The following is a 23118-nucleotide window of genomic DNA, read 5'->3' as shown; positions in this document are numbered from 1 at the left end:
TGAGTCTAAAAGTATTACAATGCTGTCTGTCTTTTTGCCATATCTCTCTGCTATACTTGAAGGCCACCAAAATAACTTGGTCTCTCGACTTATTCAGAGTGAGAGACGTTTGGAGCATCATCAGAATCATTAGGTACGCTCTTTTCAGCTGTTGCCATCCGTCTTCGGACGTCCACATGAACCCTGTGGAGTAAAGATGGCAGGACTCTGTCTATGCTTGTCCTAACAGATGTAGCAGTTATTACTCATTATGCAGTTGTCCTCACCAACGGCCGTCTGCAGCAGCTGCCAAGATCAGTTACTGGACAGCTTTTCGGGTGATTTTATGGCAGGGGCTCACATTATAGTCCTGGATTGTGCTGACCAAGTCCAAATGGCCAGGTCAAATGTTGGTGGACACCTGTTTACCCCAAAATTTCACCTGAAATGGAAGGTAGTAATAGGCAGAATGTCACCCTTTACTGCATTTTCAGTTTCTACTGGGACATTGCTGTGGGGATTTGATGACATTCAGCTACAAGAGCCATAATGAGGTCATTTGGTGGTTAGTTCTGGATCATAAAAAAGGTCCATCACAGCTCCACAGATCAGTGCTGGGAGTGATTTGTACCAGTCTAGCCCTCACTTAACATTCAGGGTGATCAGCATTGTGTCCTGGTCTGTACCCTGCTTTTCTGTATACACTGTACAAGCTGTGTTTTTATCGCTGTCCGTGAAAATGGTGATAAAATAACTTTATTTAATGCGTCATGAGCTGAGAATGATGCATGACGCCTCTACGGCTCCATAGTAGAACTATGATTACGCTGATGCCGAGGACTTTTTTTGGGGACTAGTTGCGTCATTTCCACCACACAATAGCTGTCTATGCAGTTACAGCAGTGTGGGCTGGATTTCTACGCCAGAGTGTTAATATTTCACTTTGTGTTTCGCCTTGTTCTCACACTGCTATTTTAGCCCTCTGAGCTCTGTATGGGAAAGAAGCCATGATGGTTTAGGTGTGGTCTCGTTAAACACTAATGTGCTCGATTGTGCTCTGGCCTCAGGAGAGATGGAGGCTAAATACAGTCTGCTTTCCTTCTTCCCCAGACCAGCGGCCAGGCCAAAACTGCAGGCGTACACAAAAAAAACACTGACCAATATGTCTTGGGATTGGATCAGATTTCATCTCTGGATGCGTCAACATTTTTTAAAGTGTATTGGAACAAAACTTTGGGAACTTCAGTGGGGAAGGTGTTTATGTAAAGACACTTGGTTCAAAGATCTGGACCCTTTCCATTAGCACATTTATTATCAGCTTTACAGTAATGTTTTCAAATTATGTCCAAAAATGGAGAGAACCTGGTTGCAGTTAAAAATTCTGAAATCAAATTTCCAAAGACTTTTTTTAATGATACAACATTTTAATCAATCCTTGAAAAGCTATATGTAAAATTCCAGACATTTAAGACATGTCCACATTATTTTAACCAAATTATAACAGACTTTGTATCGAGAGTACATCATATTTCAGAAGTTGAGATAAAATATCAAGGCAGATAATGGAGCTAAATTGCCAATTACAGGATATTTACTTAATTTATTTAATAGGTTTGTTCACAGACATCATGGCGTACCATGAAGCAAAGATTTCGTACCAAGGCGTAGACTTTTAAAACAAGCTATTAAACCCCAAAGAGAAGGCAGACTCAGTAAGAAGTCTAAAACTGGCACGGATGGTTAATAAAAGGTTGTTGTAACCTTGTTAACCAATGCGTGAGATTTGTGTTTAATTGTGCTCCACGTCAATGAACTGCACAACCTCCTCGCCATAAAAGCAGCTCTGTCTGTGAATCTTCACGGTCTATTTTTAGGAGCCTTCAGGAAATCCCTAATAAGGCACCTTAGATGGGCTAAATTGAGGCAATGTTAGCCTGCCACGCTATGCCTGAAGAATGCTACAGCTGTGCTCCACTTCACAAAACAGCCTCCTGCCTGGAGTGTGTACTGGTGACATGAAGCTATGGGCCGTTTGACCCGGGCCCCACGTTGTGGTGTTGTTTTTTTATTGTCTCTCTTCTGGGAAAGCAGTCGATCTTGGAACATTTTGGTGAAAGTTTGATGGCGTTCAGCCACAAGAACATTAGTCAGGTGCTGGTGTTGAATGATTAGTTCTGGATCATAAACATATTATTATTATTATATTTCTAACTCTTTTCAAAGGCACTATGAATAAACCAAAATTCTGCCAGTAATAAACTTGGCCTCTATCGTTTAGCTTTAGCTTTCCCCCCAACCATTGTGGTCTCCCTCTGCAGGCCTGGTGATCGAGGTCACAGCCTTCTGCTCAAATAAACGCCCAGCTTTTAAAAGCATACACCCTGGTGTGGGTTAGAGCCCAGCCCAGCTCTGCAATAACTCACACGTCTTCTGGCAAAGTCGCCCCTCTCAGTTTTTTCCACTGGGATTTGTGTCTGTGTGTGTGTGTGTGTGTTGAGTTGGTCATTACCCAAATGAAAGTTAATCTCTTCTGTTGTGAGAAGATGATGTCCATCCTGCTTCAGTAGCATTCAGAAGAGACACAGATGCATAGAGCACTGTCCAGAAGTGTGAGAACACCCTTTAATCATTTATTTCCTAGATTTCTTAACTACAAGCCAGTTATATCAAGGGAGATATTTCTGAGGAGACTAGACAGAAGATAAATTGATTCATTGTCTGTAACCCTTATCCAGTTCAGGGTCACTGTGGGTCCAGAGCCTACCTGGAATCATTGGGCGCAAGGCGGGAATACACCCTGGAGGGGGCGCCAGTCCTTCACAGGGCAACACACACACACACACATTCACTCACACACACGGACACTTTTGAGTCGCCAATCCACCTACCAACGTGTGTTTTTGGACTGTGGGAGGAAACCGGAGCACAGGGAGAACACACCACACTCCTCACAGACAGTCACCCGGAGGAAACCCACGCAGACACAGGGAGAACACACCACACTCCTCACAGACAGTCACCCGGAGGAAACCCACGCAGACACAGAGAGAACACACCACACTCCTCACAGACAGTCACCCAGAGGAAACCCACACAGACACAGGGAGAACACACCACACTCCTCACAGACAGTCACCCGGAGGAAACCCACGCAGACACAGGGAGAACACACCACACGACTCACAGACAGTCATCCGGAGGAAACCCACGCAGACACAGAGAGAACACACCACACTCCTCACAGACAGTCACCCAGAGGAAACCCACACAGACACAGGGAGAACACACCACACTCCTCACAGACAGTCACCCGGAGGAAAGCCACACAGACACAGAGAGAACACACCACACTCCTCACAGACAGTCACCCGGAGGAAACCCACGCAGACACAGGGAGAACACACCACACTCCTCACAGACAGTCACCCGGAGGAAACCCACGCAGACACAGGGAGGTAAGTGGAAAAGTCAAGTGAAAGTAACCGAAGAAACAGGAGTCTCCAAAAAATGTGATGATTTACAAAAATAGGACCTGACTCAACTTCACAAGCCCTCAGAGCATCAGAACTGTCCCCATATTAAACACTTATCACTGAAATACTGGGATTTAGTAGAAAATGCAACCAACTTCTGAGACTGAACTTTCAAGAGTTGAGTAAATATCACTCGCAGATCCCCCCCCCCCCCCCCCCCCAAAAAAAAAACAAACGAAAGCAGGTCTCGTTTAAAGAAATGCTTTAATATTTGATATTATTATTCATGGGGTTGATGCTCCTGAGGTTCTCCTGATGTTCTCCTTGTTCTTGATGACCATTTTGACAGTGAAAGGAATGAAATGAGAGTGGTCCATTTGTAAAAACCCAAGCACACAGCAGCAAAATCGTGAACAGCAAACCTCATCGTACTCCTGTATCACCACATTATACAGATGTGCTTAAATCTAAGATCACCTCTGCTGGCTACTCACTCTCTCTGTCCTCTACCGGTCAGTCTGTGGCTGTTAGGTTTGTGTGTGTGTATGTATAAGTGTGTGTGTGTGTGTGGGTATGAGTATGGTATTAAGCGGGCAGGCAGGCTGTTAATCCTCCATTAGAGAGATCCCTCTGGGGATCAATCATAGGCAGCACAGCTTAGCGCTCAGATCCCAGAGCACAGCTTCTCTCCAGAGACAGACACACACACACACACTCTGTACTTCCCTGGAAAAGTAGCTAAATCACAGCCCGAGTGAATGTAGCAGCTTTAGGCGGCACCTGTTTGCTTCTTAAAATGAAAAAGACCTTTTTATTAAGGTAAACATTGTGTTTTTAATCTCTTTTTTGGTTATAGCCTTATTGTTGTTATTGTTCCCTCGTGGAAGCGTAGAACAAATAGTCAAAAACGCCTACATCGATGCATAGATATTATATGGTATCACATGGTTATTAGGTTTCTGTTATGAAATATTTTTTTATTTACATGTTTTTTAATCACTGCTCCATCAGAACAAAATATTCAATCTCTGAAATGGTAACTTTCAAGTGAAAAAAAAACAACCAAAAACGTCTTTTTACAGTTAATTTTTGAACATTTCTATTTGTTTTTCCTGAGGCTTTTCTGATGATAAATCACTGGCTGAAAATATAGGCTAATAATGTTTTTTTATGACGTGGCATTACCCTGTTTAAACCTTGCTATCTCCTGACAACAGAACCTAAGACAGACCTCCAGTCATCGATGCAACTTCTAAAACTCCTCTCTGTTCATAAAATTAACAGATTTGGAAGTTATTTCCAGGAAAAATAAAATATTCCCTGACTTTCCTAACAAGCTTAGCTCTAGCTCCACACTTCGTCTGCAGCTAGACAGCAGTCCTCCACATGGTAACGATTGGTTGCTTAGGTTTGTGAGGTATGTTGGTACCGCGTGTCTCTGAAACTGTGTTTTTGAGAACGCTGCAGTTTTAAAGTGGACGTGCTTAGCCCCCGCGCTGACCGCTTATTTCTAGTGTGAACGTCTCCTTGATTTTATTAACTGGAGCGGGTCTTTATATATTTAATATAACTATGGATATGATCGTTTATCCTGCTGTTAGCCTATATAATCTGGATTGGCCTCAATTTTTACATCAGCCAGAACCTACTTTTTAAGTAATTGAGGTCAGATTTTCACATTTTACTCTTAGAACAGATGTGAGTCTGTCCTTAGCTGGACACATCAGTTCAGTTCAGTCAGGACAATGCAAGTGGTGCTACTGTTAAAACAGAAATCACAGGACAAAGTGTTAGAAAGTGTAATACTTTCAGAAATACTGAAATACCGACTGTACTGTCAGGTCCCACAATGTTCAAATTTATTCCCTGATCTACTTTGGATCTGACCCACTGACCGGTGTGTTCTTGTGATGTGGTAGCTGAGGTGTTCTGGATGTTTCTATCAGTAATTCTGCTCCACCCCCCTCCACCCCTTTTAAACTCTGTAAAGCATCTAAATCCCTCTCTCGCAGATCAAATGTCCTCAGTTTAGGACCCAGCTCTACCAACAAAACCCTCACAAGAGGGTACGTTTTCAGGACATCCAAGACAAAACAGAGCGAGGATAAACCCTTCTCTGAACTCCCTGACCTTCCACACACCCTGGACTTCCAGTACTTCACATCAACTGTCCTTTATCTCCAGTGAACAAACACTCCTCTGTTCGAGTACAGTTCGGGGGGTGGGTGGGTAAAGCTCTTTCCGAAACATCTAAAAACTCGAGTGTGCTACACTCTGTAGGTCTATGAGAGGTACTTTTGTTGTGTGGCTCTATATTGGATTTACATTGCGTAATTATTGAAATACCGTTACATAATACTGTAATTAACATAGTGAGTTACATAATGAATCGCATTAACATCCGATTTGCATCCTGTATCGACGGGATTCAGAAATGTAAAGTAAGTTCGGGTCTGACTTTTCTTTTTACAAACACAAAATAACTAACTAACTTCAAAGTAGAGGGTGGCTTTCAATATTAGTTATTACAATAAGAGCATTTACTGGTCATTTGACCCATGAAAAGCTGGTCGTCCATGATCCAAGGCGATACAAAGTTCTCTTCCAACAGTTACAATATTCTCTGCAGCTCTAGGAATTTCAGTATTGGAATTTCATCTATAGCTTTATTACAGTCCACATTTGAGTTTGTTATTATAATAATAAAATATCTCCAGTCCATAAAAGTGACCTTGATTGACAGTGCTGAGTGTGTATTTTATTGACAGAATGGTTCAGGAACATTCCCATAATAAAGCTCCGGAATTTTCCAAATCTGAAGTTCTCCCTTAGATTTATTAAATCCAGGCCCACGTCTGAGCTGATCCACTCCGGCAGCGTTGTGCTTCTGTTTTCTGACCAGAAGCTCCAGCTCTCAGCAGTGCGAGCTGGACCCCAGAGCAGCCTTTCGCTCCAGCTGCTGAGGAAAGAACTTGGCATCTGCCCGGTGCGCTCCAGATGTTTTCCGGCCAAATAAATAAAGAACATCTGAGAAGATTTACTCCCGTCCCAGCGGAGCCCAAAGTCGGTATTACATGTAGCCTATTGACGGTGGCAAGTGCCCCAAAACCATGAATCAGGTCTCTCTGAGACTTGGCTGGTAATGCGAGGACTTAATATATGAATTTTTATAGGCCCCCATTACCCCCTCCTTTCCCCTTTCTCCCTCTCTCTCTTTTTTCCTTTCTTCTTCTCCGGTAACTGGCTGAAGCAGTTGATCTGACTTGCAAGGCCTGCTCTTAAACAGCTTTTTCAGCTTATTTTTCTTCCCCTGACTATTTTTGACCTTCTTAACTCAAGATTTACATACGTTTTCATGTACAGAATCAAACCAGACATGTCCAATATATCATAAAGTCTGCTTTATATGCCTCCAACAAAGCCATTTCTGTAATAAAGCGTAGTGCAAGTTACTTCCAAATAATGTGGCTAGCCTTGAAAATTACAAGCCATCAAAATTGGCCAGTAGTGGGTGGCCTTAGTGTTTAACGAATCTGGAATTAACGGCAGCAAGTGAAGATTTTCATGGCGTCCCTTACCTGTGCGTATGAACACGTTATCCACAGTAAGATTGTAGCTTACGATGCCCTGAGGATGTCTGAGATCAGCATCTACCTGCGTCCACTTCTTTAGTCTCCTAGCCTTCCTCTCAAGCTTCACAGAACCTGCCACGGGACCTGCTGCTCTTCCTGCCGCCTCTGACCTATATATGTCTTCTCAGGAGCATCAGGAGAACTTTAAACGTCTTCCTTCTTCCCCTCGTCTCTTCCCCCAAGGCATGGTGCCTTTTTATAAAAGAAGATATTTTTATATGTAAAGAAGAAATGATTTATCTCCCTTCTTTGTCTCCCAAAAAGGAAAAAAAGAAAGAAGAAGACCTCATCATGTCAGGTTTCATTTTCCAAAGCCTTTTGGAACATATGGAAGTGTTTGAACGGATTCTGATTTGGATCAAGTCCTGGATACGGATGGGGAGCATAAATTTAAAAGCGAAAATGAGGGCATGACTTTAGCTAATTTTTACCGTGTACAGTATTTATAACTCAGGAAATGGAGAACATGAAGAGAGCACAGTTGCACTTCTCCACAGAGTGGAGCTGGGGCTTTACACCACTGCAGCCAGTGCTTGGCTCTGAGCTTGGTCTGTAGCACGCTTTTCTATGGGGGTCTTATAAGCTATGAATCAGCAATTAATGCATCTTTAAGGAGTGACGTCTGGAGCTTCTGGGCGAAGGGAGAATGAATCCAGGAGATGTGTGATGTGCAGTTAACTAACTGACCTCACTGTGCAAGACCTGCTTAAAAAAATAAATAAAAATAAAACAAGTTTCAGGACTGAATGGAAATGATTTCGTTTAACGTATTCAGGCCAACACTCAGGTGTGTGTGTGTGTGTGTGCGTGCGCTGGAGTGTGTCGTATAGAGAAAACGACAAAGGAGCTAAGAAGCAGAAGCAGAACATCCATCATTCCAAGCACAGCAGAGTGTACTGAGCATGCTCAGAAGCCCAGAGGCCTTGCACATTAGTGTTCTCCTCCAAGTGTGTTGTGTTAGTGGTAGTGTGAAAAGATGTGGCCTGAATTTAAAACATGGACACATTATTATCGAGTTCTTGATGTTCTTAAACTTCGTAATCTCAAAATATCTGCTGATGTTATCAGGCGGTCGATATATCGGTAAAGCCCTGATGTGTTAAAGTTTCCTGATGAGGATGCGTGCTGTCCTTCTGCTCACTTACAAATGCACGAGAGTGTGTTAGGACTTGTTTTCGCGTGCTGGTGTCTTCTGGTTTGCGATGGCTTTATGATAAGTGTGTACATGTTCATTTTTAATCTGTGTGTGTGTGTGTGTGTGCACGTGAGAGAGAGGGAGATAAATACTGAAGCACAGGGATAAGTATGCCATCAGTCAGGGGGCAGCTGTTGTGTGCTGATAAGGTGCTCTGATACAGTAGATAGGAGTGATTGGTACAGTCTGTAGCCCTTCTATACACACACACACACACACACAGGCAGCAGCACTCCTCTCTCCCTAACTCTATAAATCATTACTCTCTAAAGAGCTTCTGAGAGATGAATACGGCATGCTGCTGATATAAATTGCTTATTTGGGTTTTGGGGGTGTGCTTCAGTGCTGTGAATTATCTGTTATTGGTTGGAATGTGTGGGGGTGTACGTCTGTGTGTGTGTGTGTGTGTGTGTTTCATGTCATGTCACATCTGAATGTGCACACTTATCCCTCAATGCTTCTTTATTCATCTGTCTCTTCCCTCCCTCCTTCAGATTGACGCATTGAGTAAAAGAAGTAAAGAAGCAGAGGCAGCCTTCCTGAACGTCTACAAGAAACTCATCGATGTCCCAGGTAAGTGTGTGTGTGTGTGTGTGGTGTGTGCTCTGTCTTACAGTTGAGGACTGCTTAAGATGACAGACGGCATCCTGTGTGTGTGTGTGTGTGTGTGTGTGAGAGAGAGAGAGAGAGAGAGATATGTAAATAGGCTCTATACTGATTGGCTGACCTCTTTCAAACAGTCTAGGCCAAACATGTGTTCTAATTTATGTTTATAAATGTTTTCTAATATTATAATAACTTTAATTCTATCTCAAAATTATAACACAAACACAGGAAACACTTATAAAAATTAAGTGAAGGATGAAATATTAATAAAAAGTACATTAAATAGCACATTTAATGAATAGGATGCAGTTGAATGAAATCTGTAATTTTAAAGTGTCTAGAGGAGACTTTGTGACATCACAAAACAGTGATTTGGCTGCTGATTTGAGTCCTTGTGGGGCAGTAAGGAGGTGCATGGTGTGTGTTGGAGCTTGAACGATGCACAGACTGTTGGGTTTGAATCCAAGATGAGTTTTCACTGACATCAGCACTTCAACACGGGTGCTTTTCTGCGCTCTAGAATGGGCTCAAATGCCTCATATGTGAAACACAGTTCTGCTGAAGAGCTCTCACTGTAACACACACACGAACATACACACATCTGCTCCCTGCATGTACCTGTTTCTTTCTCTCTCTCTCTCTCTCACACACACACACAAGCCTCAGCTGCTCACTGCTGCATGATCAGGGTCTGCATGAGAGGCACGCAAACAGGGCGCTCTCTCTCTCTCTCTGTGTGTGTGTGTGTGTGTGTGTGGAGGGGCTGACGTAACGTCGGGCTGGCAGGGCCTCAGCATAAAAACAAACGGAGAGTTGTCCAGCCGAGTGGCATTGCTTCTGTTTAAAATTAGCTCTCGGGAGTGAGAAGGGGAAGAGGAGGGTTTTTCTGCAGCTCTACACCAGTCTCAACCTAAAAATGAGCTTAAACTTCAGTGTCTGTCCAATTTAACCCTGCTCTTTTCCTCTTTGTCTTTGTGTTTTGATGTGTTTATTTCTCCCTATAATTAACGGTTTGGTTTTATATTTATTTTCCGAATTTTATCTCCAATTGAACCGGTCGCCAACTCCACCCGTTAGCCTCTCTCAGACACAGCCATCGCCACCGGCCCGGGAGGGCAAGCAAAGCCAACGACCACTTGTTTTCGAAACTGCTGTGACCACGACAGCACTGGACAGCTCAGCACGCTTGGAGGAGAATGCTAAGAGTGAAATAAAAGATCTGTTATGCAAATTCAATGGTACCTACTCTACACGACTCTACTTGGCCCTGCTTCCTCGGTACCTAGTTAGTTTTTCACAATAAATCTCTTGCGAACTTTGGAAATCACAACAACGGCCGCGGTAACTTGTTTACTCATGTGTTTGTTGTTGTTGTTGTTGTTGTTTGGGAATGAACACAGCTCTGTCATCAGTTCAGACACACCTGTAGAGTTTGTTCCTTCCTTGTTGCAGCGTCCAGCCCTTTCTGGACTCTTTCGTCTGCCACCGATCCAAAGGTCATTGCGTAATTAATTACGAGCTGCCGTTGTGAGTCGGGAAAACAAAATTGTGATCTCCGCTGTAGCTTTGAGATTTTACAGATGGTGATTTGTTCTGGCCAATCAGAGCTCTGCAATGTTTGCATGCCCTACTCAGCTTGTTGGAACCATGAGTTAGTTGGAACCTGGTTCCAAGTGCCTGATTTGTCTAATGGAAATGCAAAAAAACCGAGCAGAGCCGTGCTGAGTAGTGTAGGGACCATGCAGTGGTAATGCACAAGAAAACACACTTGTGCGCACTCTTTGGGCGGGTAAGAAGCCACTCCTTCTGGACTGATCACAAGCTCAACACGGCCAGCCCAGGTGTCTGTGAGCTGATATAACCAGTTTGGGCAGTTAGTGTTCCCCTCCAAGCGTTTTGAGCTGGTGTTGTGTTAATGGCAGATTGAACAGGAGAGGTGTTTGGTTTCCTGTGTCTTGCAGGAAGTGTGTGCCAGTCTTCACCCTCCCACTTGGGTGGAGTTGTAACTGGGGAGGGGTCTGAGTTAACGTGTCATGGTGTTTGGATTGTGTGTGTGTTTTATAAGATGCAGTTGTATAACTGACCAGTAAACTGCAGTTATACACATTTCAGATGTTACCTCTCCTCACATTGTGTTTTCACACAACTGCACCTGTGTGTTTGTGTGTGTGAGAGTCACCTTGAGCCAGTGTGAAATTCCCCAGTCTCCTGCTGGTAATCTCTCTTGTTTCAGTAGTTAAGACGCCCAGCAGAGTGACACTGAGGAGGAGGAGAGGTGCACACACTTCAGCAGCAGGGGGCGGGAGTGGGGGTTTGAGGAGTGCTCAGCATAACACACACACACACACACACACACACAGAAATCCCCCACAATTTTACTGCAGTTTGAACTTCATTGTTCATAGTCTTTCTTTCTTTCTGCCTCTTTTTGTCCTTCTTTTACACTCACAATGTCCTTTTGCTTACAGTTTGAATCACTTCCTTTGCTTCTTTCTTTCTTTCCTTCTTTCTTGTACCTTTTTACTCATCTCTCTCTCTCTCTCTCTCTCTCTCTCTCTCGGGGGTCTAATGTAATCATATGATTACACAATTAGCCCAGCTGTCTCATTAAGGAGAATCAGCTGGAGCCGGGGCGTAATTAGTCATGCAGCGATTAAAGGGTGGCTGATGAGTGTGTGTGTGTGTGTGTGTGTGTGTGTGTGTGTGTTGGGATGGTGACTCTGGGGGGGTCTCTGGAGGGCCCTTCACCCTCTTGGCCCACCCAGAGCTGCAGAGATGCTGGTGTCTGTGATGGAGAGCATCGAAAAGAGCAACACAGCCACAACCCCCCAGCGAGACCCTCACCCTGAAGCTGCTGTCACTTCCACAGAGAGAGTGACACACCACTGCTCACATCACTGTACCCTCTGTCAGCATCCACACTGGCTCTCCCCCTCTGTCTGTCTCTCTCCCATCTTTTTTTTTTTCATAGTTCACCTTTCCTTCTTTTTCTAACTTCCTTTCTTCTTTTATGGTGTCATTCTTTTTCCTTCTTCAGTTTTTCTTTCTGTATCGATGTGGTTCGCTTCTTTCTCTTACACTCGTTCTTTCTTTCTTTCTTTCTTTCTTTCTTTCTATTAAGCTCTCAAACCTTTACCCTTTTTGTCCATTCTCTTGCCCTGTTTTTCTCATTCGTTTTTTTTACACCTTGCTTTTTTCCTCACTCTTCACTTTCCTATGATTTACTTTTTTCTGTTCCTTTTCTGTCTCTTTTCTTTTTGCTCCTTCTCTGTGCTTTTTTCTCTTCCCATTTCATCTTGTCTTTACTTTCCAGTTTACCTGAGGGTGATAGAATGCCCCCCCCCCCCCCCCCCTCACTCTGCAGTGTCAGCACTATTAGGGCTCACAGTGGAGCGGCTAAACTTAGCTCTGCTGCTTCTGCACCACAACACCAGCAATTAGTCACAGTCTTCCCTTTGTCCCCTCCGCCAGCTCACACACTCCGTTTACTCTCCTGTGTGTGTGTGTGTGTGTGTGTGTGGGTGTGGGTGTGGGTGTTTGTTCAACTGCACTTTGCTTCGCTATGAATTTCTCAGTTGCATGTGTGTGTGTGTGGTGGTGTGTGTGGGGTGCTGAGTTTGCTGTGGCCTTGATTCTCTCTAACAAATCAGGCTCCTCATCAGAGAATACCCAGCATGCCCTTGGGCTTCTCTAGTCGCCCTCTCCTTCATCAGCTGTGTGTGTGTGTGTCTGTCTGCATGCGTGCGTGCGTGCGTACATGTTGTGTGAGGGAAACAGATGGATGAACACCTCTCTGCCAGCCACTGACCTTCAAACACACACACTTTTTTCAAACACATTATAAAACTTCCTTTAGGCTGGGTTTGCACACACACACACACACACTCAGAGTCAGCTGACAGAAGACTCTCGCTGTGTCCGAAATGGCTCCTGTGCACTATTCTCTATATTTCTGAGTATATAGTGCATTATTACAGAAAACTAACATTCATTCATTCATTGTCTGTAACCGCTGATTCAGTTCAGTGTTGCTTTGGGTTCGGAGTCTATCCTGAATCACTGGGTGCAAGGAGGCAACACACCCTGCATTAATTAACATTAATGTGCAAATACAGAAACTGCACTACAATTCTTTATTAACGACTCGTGACTTGACTCGATTCACAGTAACAATTCTCTCATTCATGACTCACATTCTATTAGTGACTCATGACTCGACTCTGATTCTGTTCCTAACGACTTGTCAATGATTCTGTGACTTCTTACTCGACTTGTTCTATTCCTAGTGACTCAACTCTTACTCTGTTTCTGAGTGACTCGTGAATCGACTCTTATTCTGTTCCTAGTGACCCATGACTTGACTCTGATTCTGTTCCAAGTGACTTGTGATTCCACAGAGGTACTGTTCTTTGTGACTCATGACTTTACTCTGATTCTGTTCCTAATGACTTGTCAATGATTCTGTGACTTCTTACTCGACTCGTTCTATTCCTAGTGACTCAACTCTTACTCTGTTCCTGAGTGACTTGTGAATCGACTCCTATTCTGTTCCTAGTGACCCATGACTTGACTCTGATTCTGTTCCAAGTGACTTGTGATTCCACAGAGGTACCGTTCTTTGTGACTCATGACTAGACTCTGATTCACTTCCAAACAACTCGTGATTCAAATCACTTCCAGGTGACACATGATTCGAATCAGACTTGATTCCCAGTGGCAGGACAAGGACTCCATTTCCATGTCTTGTGTCTCGACTCCGTCTCTCTTCCCAGTGACTTGTGTCTTCACTGAAACTTGTGCTCTCTTCTATAAATGCCATGTAACAAAACAGCGAACAGGAATCCATCCACACACAGTGGAGTACAAGTGGTAGAGTATTATAATTGAGATTAAACAGAGGCCCTTGTGCAGAGTTAAGATCCTGAGATAAGCCAGGGATAGCAGCTGATGTCAGAGACTGAGAGAGAGTTTGCAGCCCACTCACGGTGTCAGGCGTCTAGAAGATGTTAGATATGAGCTCAGGGTAAGTCAGAAGTTCAGAACGAGTTTGACATAAGTTTACAACTTCCGGATAGGGGTTAGAAGTTCATACAGGAGTCAGCCGTCCAAAAAAATCCACTTATAAATCATCAGAATCGAGAGCGATGGGATTGTGTAAAAACGAAAATCGAAGTCTCCCAGACCTGGGTTAAGCCTAAGATATTTCAGGGGTGACTCACAGATCAAGGATAGGGCTGAGTCCCAAATGGCTCCCTTCTTCCTAAGTAGTGCACTAGGTATGCTGTGAAACTACGGCTCGTGCAGCCAAAAGTGGCCAAGGGAGCCTTGCACATAATGACTGAATATAAATGGCTTTCTGTTCAAAATATAATGCACTGCAGGTGTTGAAGTTATGTGACCTACATAGTGCACTACCTAGAGAGTAGGGCACCAGGTGAGATTCAACCGAAGTTTAGTTGGGGTCCATGTGAATAAAAGACGGTGTCAGCTGTTTTGAAATGCTTCAGAGTTTCCCTAAATAATGCTTCATTAATATTCATTACAATCCAAACAGCTCTCTTCCCTTTTGTTTTATGTTTTTCTTTAATTGTTTCTCATGTGTTTGAACATTTTATAATAACTTTGAGATATTTATATCACAACAATTTAATGTTTGTATAAAGCGACCATCCTCACCTTTGGAACAGCGCACTATTATTATCTTCAATAAATGTACAGATATTTATTTAGAGCAAAGTAAACAACGTATTCTTACTGTTTAAAAAAAAATAATAATAAAAGTAATAATTCTAGAGTAAATATCACTGTAAAATAATGTGTGTTTAATTTGTTGATTTTAGTTTGTTTATTTTTCCCTCAAAAGGCCACAGTAAAGCTATTTTAATTATTTTCTCTCGCATTGCGCTTAGTGTTTGATTGTATACAGCTACTAAAGATTTAGAGGGGCTTCATACCCCTCTCGCTGACTCTTGGCTTTGGGCATGGTGACCCTGCTGTAAACGGCTATCTGCTGAAGTTGTCAGCATGTGACGGGTGTGTGTTTTTCTCCCGGTCAGATCCGGTCCCCGTGTTGGAGCTCGGTCAGCAGCTGCAGCTGAAGGTCCAGAGGATGCACGACATTGAGACGGAAAACCAGAAACTCAGAGAAACACTGGAGGACTACAACAAGGAGTTCGCCGAGGTCAAGAACCAGGGTGAGAATTGACACACTCTCAGCGTTTTCACAAGTCAGGGACCCTGTATAACAAGCTAAAGGCATTATTCAGACAATGTACCGGAGAAAAACTGACCACAGAACACCACAGATGCCCAACTATGTAAAAGTGTGTCGACAGATGATTAGTGAGTTTGGTTGGAGACGGTCAATAATGATTCTCTTTATTTTAGCTTCATATTTGTATTTAACAATCACTACATGGGACATGAGGATTGTGCAGTCAGAGGATGCTTTAACCCTAGCAGCCTTCCCTCCGTCTCTCTCTCTCTCTCTCACTCTCGCTCTCCCCCCTCCCTCTCTCGGACCCCCATGCTCTTCCCAGCAGAGGCCATTGATCCCTCCCAACCTAAATGTTTAAAGTTCAATTTAGCAGTTAAGGGGGAAAAGGGCTCCGAAGGGACCTGCTCCCATTGATTATGTGTCAGACTCGCAAGCCGGCAGTTTAAATCACACATGCACACACTCCGGCTTATGTGTAATACACACTGGCACAGACGCACACACACACACACACATATACACAATCGCACTCGGATCTCAGAGCACTCAATCAGTGGCTATAAGCTTTACTGTCTCCCAGATCCACATTTCATATCATCACAGCTGGTGTGTGTGCGTGCACTCTTTTTGAGCACTCAATCAGGGTCAATGAGCATCTCCGTCTGAGACGTACTGTCCAATCGACTAGCGTTCTTACTCCAAGTACTCCATCCACCCACACACGGGGTCTCCATCTCTGTCAGTCTGACTCAGTAAAGAACCTTCTCTTGTTCATACGTCTTATTTTACCTCAGTGCCTCTCTCTCTAACTCTCCCGCTTTTCACTTTCTCTCTCCCTTGTTCATTCTGTCACTGTTATTCTGGTTCTCTCTCTCTCTCTCTCTCTGTCTCCCTGTCTCTCTGTCTCTCCCTCTCTCTCTCTCTCTCTCTCTCTCTCTCTCTCTCTCTCTCTCTCTCTCTCTCTCTCTCTCTCTAACTCTCCCGCTTTGCACTTTCTCTCTCCCTTGTTCATTCTGTCACTATTATTCTGGTTCTCTCTCTCTCTCTCTCTGTCTGTCTGTCTGTCTCTCCCTCTCTCCCTCTCTCTCACACACATACAATAATGTCATCATTAAAAGACTTTTGGATGAAAAACAAAATACAATAGAACACCAGGATAAAGGCCCTTTAAGTATTTTAAAAAGTTGCCTTCAGAATAGCAGCGACTTGGGCTCCGTGAAGCCCCTTCGGATATTTTGAAGTGTGGTTGATCTAGCCTGGGTAAACCCGAGCAGGGTGTCTGCTGTTCGAACAGGAAATAACTCCAGGGTAGTCTGAGCCACAATGAAAAGACGGTTGTTTTCTCAGCTCATGGATCATTATGAGCTTTCATGTCTTATTACCGTGCTATAGTCCATGTTCTCTTTCTTGTTCTTCAGCTTTCATGTGCCTTTGGAAAATAGCAATGCTGCTGAAGTTAAGTGGTGGGGATATAGGATCTTTTTCCAGTTTATATGGAAAAATCGGCACTGTCCACACACGGGGGTTTAGAGAGGCTGGACATCTGTGGAGGCTGCTGTACTGTACAGTGTTCTCCTTTATTGGCAGTTTGTGCTGAAGCATGTCTAAGCTGTTGGGGGTCGGCGTATGCTGAAGGTCCAGGTTTTTCCTGGACCCTGGTGTAGTGTAGTTATAAAGTGGAACTGATCTGGCCTTTGTCTTTTTGTGTGTGTGTGTGTCTGGCAGAGGTCACCATTAAAGCACTTAAGGAGAAGATCCGGGAGTACGAGCAGACGCTGAAGAACCAGGCGGAGAACCTGGCCCAGGAGAAGGAGCAGCAGCTCCACAACGACTATGCAGAGAAAGAGAGGTGAGGGGCCTTGACACATTACGTGGCCAAAAGTATTTGGACACCTGCTGATCCAATATTTGCTCTGAAATCAAGAGGGAATGGGTCTCAGCTTCGCTTCCTCTGCTCTTCTGAGAAGGCTTTAGACTACAATTAGTGATAATTTGCTGTGGGGATTTGATTGCCGTCAGCCCTGACAGCACTAATGAGGTCAGGTGCTGATGTTGGGATGATTACGTTGCTTAAGACACTTTATCTCATCCCAAATATTTTGGATTGAACTCCAACCCTCTGCAGTCAAGTGCTGGGTAGCTTCACACACCTCCAGGCCTTTGGGATGACCTTAGCCTCATTTGCAGCTACTCTCAAGAGGAGCATGTACAATAAAACATCTGGGTCCACAGTGGCTACACATTAAATTATGTACATTGGGGCATATATTGTACATCACGACACGTCAAAATATTGCTGTCCCCCTAGTGCTTAGCGTGACAGTCCCCCTGCTTGGCTCTGTGTGTGTGTGTGTTTGTGTGAGTGTGTGTGTGTCACTGCAGCCAAAGCTTTGTATTAAAGCTTTAGCAGGGCTTTTATGTAGAGGCCAGGCTCATGGGTTAATGCTGCCAGCGTATGCTGTGCTTACACAAGCACTTAGACCACGGCCAACTGGGACGAGTGTCTCCAGCGCTGGCTTTATTTATTTATATATCACTCTCCCGCCCCCCCCCCCCCCCCGCTGCACATCTGTAATCCACGCTAATGCTCTAATTCTGCTGTTTATTTACATCTCCCCCTCTCCCCGTCTCTCTGCCCCTGTGCATTCTCATTGGACAGCTCGGATGGTTAAATATAGGGTCGGCAGGGACCTCAGACCTGCTTCTGATTGGCTCACCTGACGTGATCTGAGTTTGTGGGCCTATTTTTTATTTTTATTATTTATTTTTTAACCTTGGTGTCATGCAGTTAATACAGATCAAATTAGTATCCACCACTAAAGGGACACTGCCTTTGTTTCCTACCCTCCTCCAAATGTTACATAGTGCAGTTTCTGCAGTGCTGACCCCAGGCGAGCGTTCCTTTAAGACTTAGTGGTAGAGAGAGTGTGTTAGAGAGACAGCTGGGTGAGAGAGTCCCTCTGAATATGGCCATAAATGGCCAAGTAGGGCAGTCTAAATTTCTTAACTGTCAGCACGAGCCCTGTTGTCCAGAGGCAGTGTCCATATTTGATCAATTGTGCTGCTGCTCCTCGTGCATTTCCTATGCGTCAGCATGCATCCATAATTCAGTCCACTTCCTGTCTGCTCAGCACGCTTCCTGTGAGGGTGATGGAGGTGGATTGTTCTCCTCACGTGGGTTTGAGTGTCGAGAGAGAGAAAGTGAGTCATTGTGCTTGCTTTATTAATATCTCAGACAGCGGCGCTCTGCCGCTCCGCCCTTAAAGACTTAACTTTATTTGCTAAAAATAATATTTCTCTCTCTCTCTCTCTCTCGCCCCACACAGCCCTCCTCCCTAATGGGCCACTTTATTTAATATTGCATACGGGGTTTTTAGTCCATCACGTGAAATTGGTGGGTTTTTTTTATATTTTTCTAAGGCGGCATGAGCGACTCCATTTTAACAGGGTTTGACTCGATTCAGAATCCACCCCCTCCACTCCCCTGCGTTTTAGTCAGTGAGCACCTAAGCATAATCTCTTTAAGGCTTTTAAGTGTCTCCTCTCTCATTCTCACATTCCTCTGTTTCTATTTCTCTCTCTCTCTCTCTATGCACCCCATGATAGGAAGTTGCAGGAGTCCCAGGAGTCTATGGCCTCCAGGATGGAGGAGGCAGAACACAAGGCCCAGAATCTACAGACAGGTAAATGTCTACTGGTGTTAGAGCTGCACATTGTTTTTAATCAATATTCAAAAGTAGATGGAGGGAGAAATAAGCTTCATTTCATATTTGCTCCTGGACTCGTCTTACAAGCCTTGTGTCAGTCATCAGACATTCTAATGCAATTTGTTGCTGTCTATTTTGATGGGAAAATGTCCCTCTGAATGACATACAGAATTACCACCCACAGGCCATTGTTATTTAGGGAAGTGTAGAGACACGCGATACTCAACACACGGCTAAGAGCAAAGAACACACCCACTGAAAAGCAGTCGGCCAAGACTTCGGTTGGTGTTTTGCACTTGGGATCAGTGCAAAAAGCTGCAGCCACCTGTGACTGGGGAGTCCAAGAGATCCAATACATAGGGCTCTCCTCCAAGCGTGTTGAGCTTTAGTGTTCGGAGAGATGCAATGGCACTTCACATATCAACTGATTATTAACGGCTATAATAGAGATATTTAAGCTCAGCAAATATGTTCAGACAGCCTTCGGACACATGCACAAATCCGTAATATCCTGTTTAATGTTCAGTAGCTATTAGAAAACCCAGGCGTATGTGCATTTGAGTGACGGAAACATATATTTAACTCTCATAAGTGATTATGACAATCAGAGCTTGTCATTCAGGATTTGGGTTCATTAGCACGCTAGTATGTTAGCCCTCATAGACATCATTTAAACTGTTTTAATGTTGCTTAATTTTAGTTATTATCAGAGATTTTAGCGTATGTCCACAGTGCAGTAACAGTGATATTAATGCAGGAGCTATTCCAGAATAAATTGCCGCATTTCTCAAATTATGACTAATTATGATCGCCTAAGACCAACACATTAATTGTGCAGCCATATGCTGAGTGTTCACACTCCTACAACGCTCTATTGTAGTGTGGTCTTACAGACTTCCCATAATGGCAGCCTGCCTGTGGTGGGGTGAGAAGGCCTTGTGGGTGTCGATCCAGCTACTGCATCTTCTTCTGGAACCGTATTCACCAAAAAAGGAAACACAACTTAATTGTTCAATTTGTAAGCGGTGGTTCGGCAAAAAAAATAAAATAATTTACACCACGTCTCTCTACATCACGCCCAGATGTAGTCCATCAGCCAAGACGTGTTCGGTGTCCAAACTTTGCCTTTTTAAATTAGCATTGGAGCTAAAAGGCTAATACAAACATTTGAGATCCTTTATTGTTGTTAGAAATGGCTGTGGTTGGGGATCAACTACACTGTGAATTATTGTTTATTTTATAGCGCAGAGTGAATCCTACAGAATAACGTTATTCAGCGCCTGTTCCTTTAAATGATAATGAGCCGCTCGCTGTTCACCCCGACCCCGAGTGCAAAGCAGTGAAGAGCGAGGAGCAGAACCTCTGGTTTTTAGCTGTTTTCGCTCTGTTCTCTTTCTTCTCCGTTCACATTTTCTTCGTTTTAACTCAGTGCTCTTATTTCTCCACGCTAGTTGTGTTTGTTTTGCTGCGTTTAACTTTAACGTCTTTGCACCCTCCCATAAATGCAGGTCCAGTGCTGTGATTGGAGAGACTTAGATGAGGGGGCGGGGCAGTTCTAAAATCTAAGCACTTGATATCAGAAGTGGAGCAAAGTCAGGGTGGCTAGTATTATCCCCTGTTTTTTTTTTTTACTTGGGCAGCACACAGAAAACTGACTGGGCGCCTTGTTTCACAGTGTGTGGGTTGGTGGGCTCCAGGGACTGAAAAGGGGAGATTTTTTCATAACATGTCCCCTTCTAAATCGCAGCCGAGTAAATTTACGTTTTCAGCAAATGAATCCTTTATGTTTATACATTTGTGTTCTATATTTTTCTCTCTTTTGCAGTACTTGAAACGACTCAGGCAGAGCTGTTTGATCTGAAAACCAAGTACGATGAGGAGTCCACAGCAAAGTAAGCCAGGAGCATGGATGAGTGTGTGTCAGCAGAATTAATGTATAAAACCTTTCTCCTGTTCTCCCGTTTATCGTTTTCTTTTTCTAGTTCTATTTGGCGGCTCTGTTTGAGATAATATCAGCAGATTTATCCCCAATTCCCTGTTCTGGCAAAGCAAGCTCTCTCTCTCTCTCTCGCGCACTCGCTCTCTCTCTCTCGTTCTCTTTTTCTCTTTTTTGCGTCCGATCCAAGCATTAGAGCCGAGCTGTAAATAACGAGAGATTAGATCCACACGGACAGTGACAGGAGCGCTGGAACTGTGCTCTCTGTCTGTGGGGGGAGGGGCTGGAAGTCATATCAGCTTTATTTATATTTATTTATAGCAGAGGTAAAGACAACAAGTGTCATCCAAAGTCTTGTGCAGTAACATCAAATAACTTCAAACACAGAAGAACAAGGGAAAAACAAAGGAATAATCAGTCGTTTTCCTGAGTGTTGCTTCTTCATGCTCTGAAACAGCCATTCGACTGACACACAGTGGCCTGAAGGTGTCAGGGATTATGTAAAATCTGTTTTAAACATGGTCACCACTGTTTGAGTGACCTGATCGGGTGAGGGTCTAGAACAACACATCAGTTCTCATATTTAAAAAATTAAATTTTTCATTAGTTGGACTTTTATTCCGCTTTAACACTGTTGAATATTCAGTCTGTTTGTCACTGGAGACATGTGCAACTGTTATGATGCAGTAGGCCCAACACAGGAAGTATAAACAAGCAGAGTTTGTGGCAAGATGTGCATTCTCCCTGTAAATATTCAAGAAAAGAAATGATCATTCATTGCCTGAAACCGCTTTTCAGTTCAGGGTCACGGTGGGTCCGGAGCCTACTCGGAATCACTGGGCACAAGGCAGGAACATGGCAGGAAATTATTAATTAATATAAAAATAATCATTAGTTGAAGCCCTATTGGGGCGGCACGGTGGCACAGCAGGTAGGTGTCGCAGTCACACAGCTCCAGGGACCTGGAGGTTGTGGGTTCGATTCATGCTCCGGGTGACTGTCTGTGAGGAGTGTGGTGTGTTCTCCCTGTGTCTGCGTGGGTTTCCTCCGGGTGACTGTCTGTGAGGAGTGTGGTGTGTTCTCCCTGTGTCTGCGTGGGTTTCCTCCGGGTGACTGTCTGTGAGGAGTGTGGTGTGTTCTCCCTGTGTCTGCGTGGGTTTCCTCCGGGTGACTGTCTATGAGGAGTGTGGTGTGTTCTCCCTGTGTCTGTGTGGGTTTCCTCCGGGTGACTGTCTGTGAGGAGTGTGGTGTGTTCTCCCTGTGTCTGCGTGGGTTTGTTAGCATTATGAATGCTAAGCTGTTTATTAATTTGGGAGCTGCCGTGGTAAAAGCTCGGCCATCTTGGATCTAAACAGACTTTAAATTTTAAAAGAAGCTGCAGTTTAATGAACACTGTCTCAGGAGCGTTTTGTACCTTTAGTTCGGGAGTGTAATTGTACTTTATTCCATTGCTGTCGTGGATTTGTACATTGCATTGATCCCTTGTTCACTGATGTAGTGATATCTTTACCTGTAGAAATGAATACAGTGTGGAAAGATGTTAAAAGATTGAGGCCAGAAATAGAACTTGAAATATCAGGATTGTGTGGCTTCATCAATTTTTTTTTAGCTCACGTGTGTGTGTGTGTGTGTGTGTGTGTGTGTGTGTGTGTGTGTGGTCAGGCCGCCCTCCTTGTCTGCCTGTCACCCAGGAATGCGTGGTCTAGCCGCTGCCAATGCCCCAGGGCTATTTCAAGGCGTGTACCACCCAGCTTACTGGCAAACATAATTATAGTTGTTCAAACCCACAGTGCTAGCAGTGCCACACGCAGCTCTGCAGCACATCAGCTAATTCTGGACCAGTCCAACTTCTCTTTCACAGCTCTCTCAGCTCCAGCACACTCCCATCAGCTGGTCCTGGATCTGTTCACCACTCTTCCTTTTGCTGTGTTGAGAGCACAGCTGACATCTCTTTCTGTGTGGGTGAGATGGCCCATTTTCTCCCACATCACTCAGCACAAAGCTAGTCAGCGCCGGCATGTTTTAGTGGACAGAACTGTTCCAGACAGTGAGTGTTCTCCTCCAAGTGTGTGGGGCTGTCCAGTGTTATACTAGTGATAGTTATAGTTAGTGTATAGTGTATCACTGTAGTATAAATAGTGATATTTGGTTTCACCTGTCTCTGAGGAGGCATGTTTTGCCTCACACACCTTGGTTGGTGGTTGTGTGTGTGATTAGGGTAGTCTTCGCTAATGAGTGGCGTTACCAATGACATCATTCATTCATTCATTATCTGTAACCCTTATCCAGTTCAGGGTCGCGGTGGGTCGAGAGCCTACCTGGAATCATTGGGCGCAAGGCGGGAACACACCCTGGAGGGGGCGCCAGTCCTTC

At 44.1% G+C, this 23118-nt stretch overlaps 1 protein-coding gene across 3 annotated transcripts in view; it reads left to right on the top strand.

Annotated features, from left to right (window-relative positions):
* The window catches only part of LOC136675517 (protein CASP-like), a 163898-nt gene that overhangs the window by 72094 nt on the left and 68686 nt on the right, over positions 1–23118 (top strand). For all 3 annotated transcript variants that reach the window (XM_066652082.1, XM_066652081.1, XM_066652080.1), the window contains exons 4-8: positions 8774–8852; positions 14942–15079; positions 16828–16951; positions 18709–18785; positions 20635–20701. In XM_066652082.1, the coding sequence (XP_066508179.1) occupies positions 8774–8852; positions 14942–15079; positions 16828–16951; positions 18709–18785; positions 20635–20701 (485 nt within the window). The remainder of the gene's footprint in view (positions 1–8773; positions 8853–14941; positions 15080–16827; positions 16952–18708; positions 18786–20634; positions 20702–23118) is intronic.

This window comes from Hoplias malabaricus, chromosome X1, assembly GCF_029633855.1.
Source record: "Hoplias malabaricus isolate fHopMal1 chromosome X1, fHopMal1.hap1, whole genome shotgun sequence".
Classification (NCBI taxonomy): domain Eukaryota; kingdom Metazoa; phylum Chordata; class Actinopteri; order Characiformes; family Erythrinidae; genus Hoplias; species Hoplias malabaricus.
Note: the sequence above shows the minus strand (reverse complement) of the source record. Positions and strands in the feature narration are given on the sequence as shown.